The 4,303-nt window shown below is 45.9% G+C and overlaps 1 protein-coding gene across 3 annotated transcripts in view; it reads right to left on the bottom strand.

Moving 5' to 3' along the window:
- The window catches only part of U2SURP (U2 snRNP associated SURP domain containing), a 132,724-nt gene extending 132,329 nt beyond the window's left edge, over positions 1 to 395 (bottom strand). Inside the window, exon 1 of one of the 3 annotated variants that reach the window (XM_069727578.1) lies at positions 193 to 395. In XM_069727578.1, coding sequence (XP_069583679.1) covers positions 193 to 237 — 45 coding nt within the window. In that variant the 5' untranslated portion in view covers positions 238 to 395. The remainder of the gene's footprint in view (positions 1 to 192) is intronic. The other 2 variants (XM_069727579.1, XM_069727581.1) reach the window with 2 other exon arrangements.
- Between the last annotated feature and the right edge of the window lie 3,908 nt (positions 396 to 4,303).

The following is a 4,303-nucleotide window of genomic DNA, read 5'->3' as shown; positions in this document are numbered from 1 at the left end:
CGCCGGTGACATGCCCCGCGGAGCAGGAGAGGCCGCACACACCGGGCCGTGCACCTCACAGCAGGCCTCGGCTCCCGCGCACCGCGGTCACACAGCCTCTTACACCGCAGGCCGGTATCTGCGCGGCACATCGTCACCGGGCACACCGAGCGACACATCCGGGCCCCGCACTCCTCGCCCTGACGGCCTCACCTTAGAGCCCGCTCTCTGCGAACCGCCGGACGTCTTCTCCGCCATCTTGCGTCGCTACAGCCCTGCAGGCTGAATAATCGAGAACAGAAGGAGGTGTGTGCTCGAGCGGCCAATGTGCCTTGAAGCCGATACCTGAGCTATCGATTCCCAGCGGAGAGCACAGGAGCGGGTTGTGCGGCGTTGTGATGACGTCATTGCGCTGTGTGGGCGGGCAGTGAGGGCTGCGGCTGTGGGGCGCCCCCGTGTGTCCCTCCCTCCCTGCGGCAGCGCCAGTGCGGACAGCGGTGACTGCAGTGGGGCTGTGCGGGGAGACTCTCACCACTGAGGACGGCATGGCGGAGATTCCAGGAGCTGCCCTGACTAGCTCCATTCTGGGAGGATTCCTGCAGTCAGGGCCTCGTGCACACGCACAGTTGTAATAAAAGTTGCATTGGGTTTATTCTCACTGTTCAGAAATCACCCCTATGACGGATCGCACAGGGGAAGGGGAGAAGGACCAAGCAGGGATCGTCTCTCTGGCGCCACCACGTGCCCCAGGTCAGTGAGGGAACTGCACCGAGGGCAAATAGTCGCTGGAGAGGCTTCACTTATAGGTACGAGCTATTGAGGAGCTCCCAGTGAGGGGGATATGCATCACCGATCCAGGCTGGGGATATATATAGAAACCTCCCAGCCGTCACTGTCAAGAGTTCCTCACTAAGGCTGGTTTCACGTTTGTGTTTTTTTGGGTGCGTTTTTGCGGTAAAAAATGCAAAAAAACGCATGGTGAAAAAACGCATGTAAACGCGTGCAAACACTGCATTTTTTTGACGCATGCGTTTTTGCATGTGGTGAAAAAAACGCTGCTTTTTGACGCATTTACGTGCGTTTTTTCATGCGTTTGCGTTTTTTAAACGCATGCTGAGAAATGTGTGACAGCTGCCAATCATCAAAATAAAGTAAAAAACCCACTATAAACAGAAATAGTTAGGGGTAGGGATCATAACCCTACCGCTAACCCTAAGGGATCCTAACCCTACCGCTAACCCTAAGGGATCCTAACCCTACCTCTAACCCTAAGGGATCCTAACCCTACCCCTAACCCTAAAGGGATTAGGGTTAGGATCCCTTAGGGTTAGGGGTAGGGTTAAGATCCCTTAGGGTTAGGGGTAGGGTTAGGATCCCTTAGGGTTAGGATCCCTTAGGCCGGCTTCACACTCAGCGTATGAAAATACGGTCCGTATATTACGGCCGTAATACGCTGAAATGTCCCGAAAATAGTGGTCCATAGCTCCTCCGTAGGCAGGGTGTGTCAGCGTTTTTTGCGCATGGCATCCTCCGTATGTAATCCGTATGGCATCCGTACTGCGTGGTTTTCTCACAGGCTTGCAAAACCAACATACCGCTATAGAAATGATCCATGTGTCCCAAAAAGAAAAAAAAATATATATATACTGTCTATATATATATATATATATGTCATTAGACACATATATGTATATACATTAATATTTTTTCCAGCGCTATACAGCTTGAAAGCCGGTAATTCAATTACCGGCTTTTTCTTTCTCCTTCCTAAAACCCGACATGATTTGAGACATGGTTTACATGCAGTAAACCATGTCTTCTCTCCATTTTTTTTGCAGATTCCACACTACTAATGTCAGTAGTGTGTATCTGCAAAATTTGGCCGTTCTAGCTCTTAAAATAAAGGGTTAAATGGCGGAAAAAATTGGCGTGGGCTCCCGCGCAATTTTCTCCGCCAGAGTAGTAAAGCCAGTGACTGAGGGCAGATATTAATAGCCTGGAGAGGGTCCATGGTTATTGGCCCCCCCCCTGGCTAAAAATATCTGCCCCCAGCCACCCCAGAAAAGGCACATCTGGAAGATGCGCCTATTCTGGACCTTGGCCACTCTCTTCCCATTCCCGTGTAGCGGTGGGATATGGGGTAATGAAGGGTTAATGCCACCCTGCTATTGTAAGGTGACATTAAGCCTAATTAATAATGGAGAGGCGTCAATTATGACACCTATCCATTATTAATCCAACTGAATGAAAGGGTTAAATAAAACCCAAACACATTATTTAAAATTATTTTAATGAAATAAAAACAATGGTTGTTGGAGTATTTTATTCTACGGCCAATCCAGTCACTGAAGACCCTCGTTCTGTGAAAGAAAAAACATAATAAACCAACAATATACTTACCCTCCGCAGATCTGTAACGTCCAACGATGTAAATCCTTCTGAAGGGGTTAAAACATTTTGCAGCAAGGAGCTTTGCTAATGCAGGCTGCTCCTCGCTGCAAAACCCCGGGGAATGAGTCTAAATATAGATCAATGAGCTATATTTAGCTTCATTTGCGGTGAGGCGCCCTCTGCTGGATGTTCATAGATCGTGGGAAATTTCCTAGAAAGCTCCCAGGCTTTCTAGGCAAGTTCCCACGATCTATGAACATCCAGCAGAGGGCGCCTCACCGCAAATGAAGCTAAATATAGCTCATTGATCTATATTTAGACTCATTCCCCGGGGTTTTGCAGCGAGGAGCAGCCTGCATTAGCAAAGCTCCTTGCTGCAAAATGTTTTAACCCCTTCAGAAGGATTTACATCGTTGGACGTTACAGATCTGCGGAGGGTAAGTATATTGTTGGTTTATTATGTTTTTTCTTTCACAGAACGAGGGTCTTCAGTGACTGGATTGGCCGTAGAATAAAATACTCCAACAACCATTGTTTTTATTTCATTAAAATAATTTTAAATAATGTGTTTGTGTTTTATTTAACCCTTTCATTCAGTTGGATTAATAATGGATAGGTGTCATAATTGACGCCTCTCCATTATTAATTAGGCTTAATGTCACCTTACAATAGCAAGGTGGCATTAACCCTTCATTACCCCATATCCCACCGCTACACAGGAATGGGAAGAGAGTGGCCAAGTGCCAGAATAGGCGCATCTTCCAGATGTGCCTTTTCTGGGGTGGCTGGGGGCAGATATTTTTAGCCAGGGGGGGGCCAATAACCATGGACCCTCTCCAGGCTATTAATATCTGCCCTCAGTCACTGGCTTTACTACTCTGGCGGAGAAAATTGCGCGGGAGCCCACGCCAATTTTTTCCGCCATTTAACCCTTTATTTTAAGAGCTAGAACGGCCAAATTTTGCAGATACACACTACTGACATTAGTAGTGTGGAATCTGCAAAAAAAATGGAGAGAAGACATGGTTTACTGTATGTAAACCATGTCTCAAATCATGTCGGGTTTTAGGAAGGAGAAAGAAAAAGCCGGTAATTGAATTACCGGCTTTCAAGCTGTATAGCGCTGGAATAAATATTAATATATATACATATATGTGTCTCACTGACATATATATATATATATATATATATATACCTATTCTATGTGTACACATTTATTCTACCTATTCTACTGTAAGCTGTCAGTGTGATTTTACTGTACACCGCACTGAATTACCGGCTTTTCTCTCTAACAGCGCTGCGTATTTGTCGCAAGTCACACTGCTTGTCCGTGTGAAATCCATATTTTTCACGCTTCCATAGACTTTCATTGGCGTATTTCTTGCGCAGTACGGTGACAAACGCAGCATGCTGCGATTTTGTACGGCCGTAGAAAGCCGTATAATACTGATCAGTAAAATACGGCAGATAGGAGCAGGGGCATAGAGAATAATTGTGCCGTATTTTTTGCGAGTTTTACGGACGTAGTTTCTGCGCTCTTACGTCCGTAAAACTCGCAAGTGTGAAGCCGGCCTTAGGGTTAGGGGTAAGGTTAGGGTTAGGATCCCTTTATCACCTTTATGTTGGGGGGTGGCATATCAGTGAGTTTTCTGTTTTTTTAATAGAAAAACGCATGCGTTTTTAATGCAAAAAAACGCATGCACAAAAAAACGCATGTGTCCCCATTGACTCCAATGTATTTTTTGACCCAAAAAAAACGCATGAAAACGCATGCGGTTTTTTTTGTCCAAAAAACGCCTCTCAAAAATACTACAAGTTGCATTTCTGAAAATGAAAGCATGCAGTAAAAAAACGCATGCGTTCAAAAACGCATGCAAACGCGTACACCAAAAAACGCATGCGTTTTCAATGTTAAATATAGGGGAAAAACGCA

This window comes from Ranitomeya imitator, chromosome 5 (genome assembly GCF_032444005.1).
Source record: "Ranitomeya imitator isolate aRanImi1 chromosome 5, aRanImi1.pri, whole genome shotgun sequence".
Taxonomy (NCBI): domain Eukaryota; kingdom Metazoa; phylum Chordata; class Amphibia; order Anura; family Dendrobatidae; genus Ranitomeya; species Ranitomeya imitator.
The sequence above is the reverse complement of the archived record's forward strand: the minus strand, read 5'-3'. Positions and strand labels throughout refer to the sequence as shown.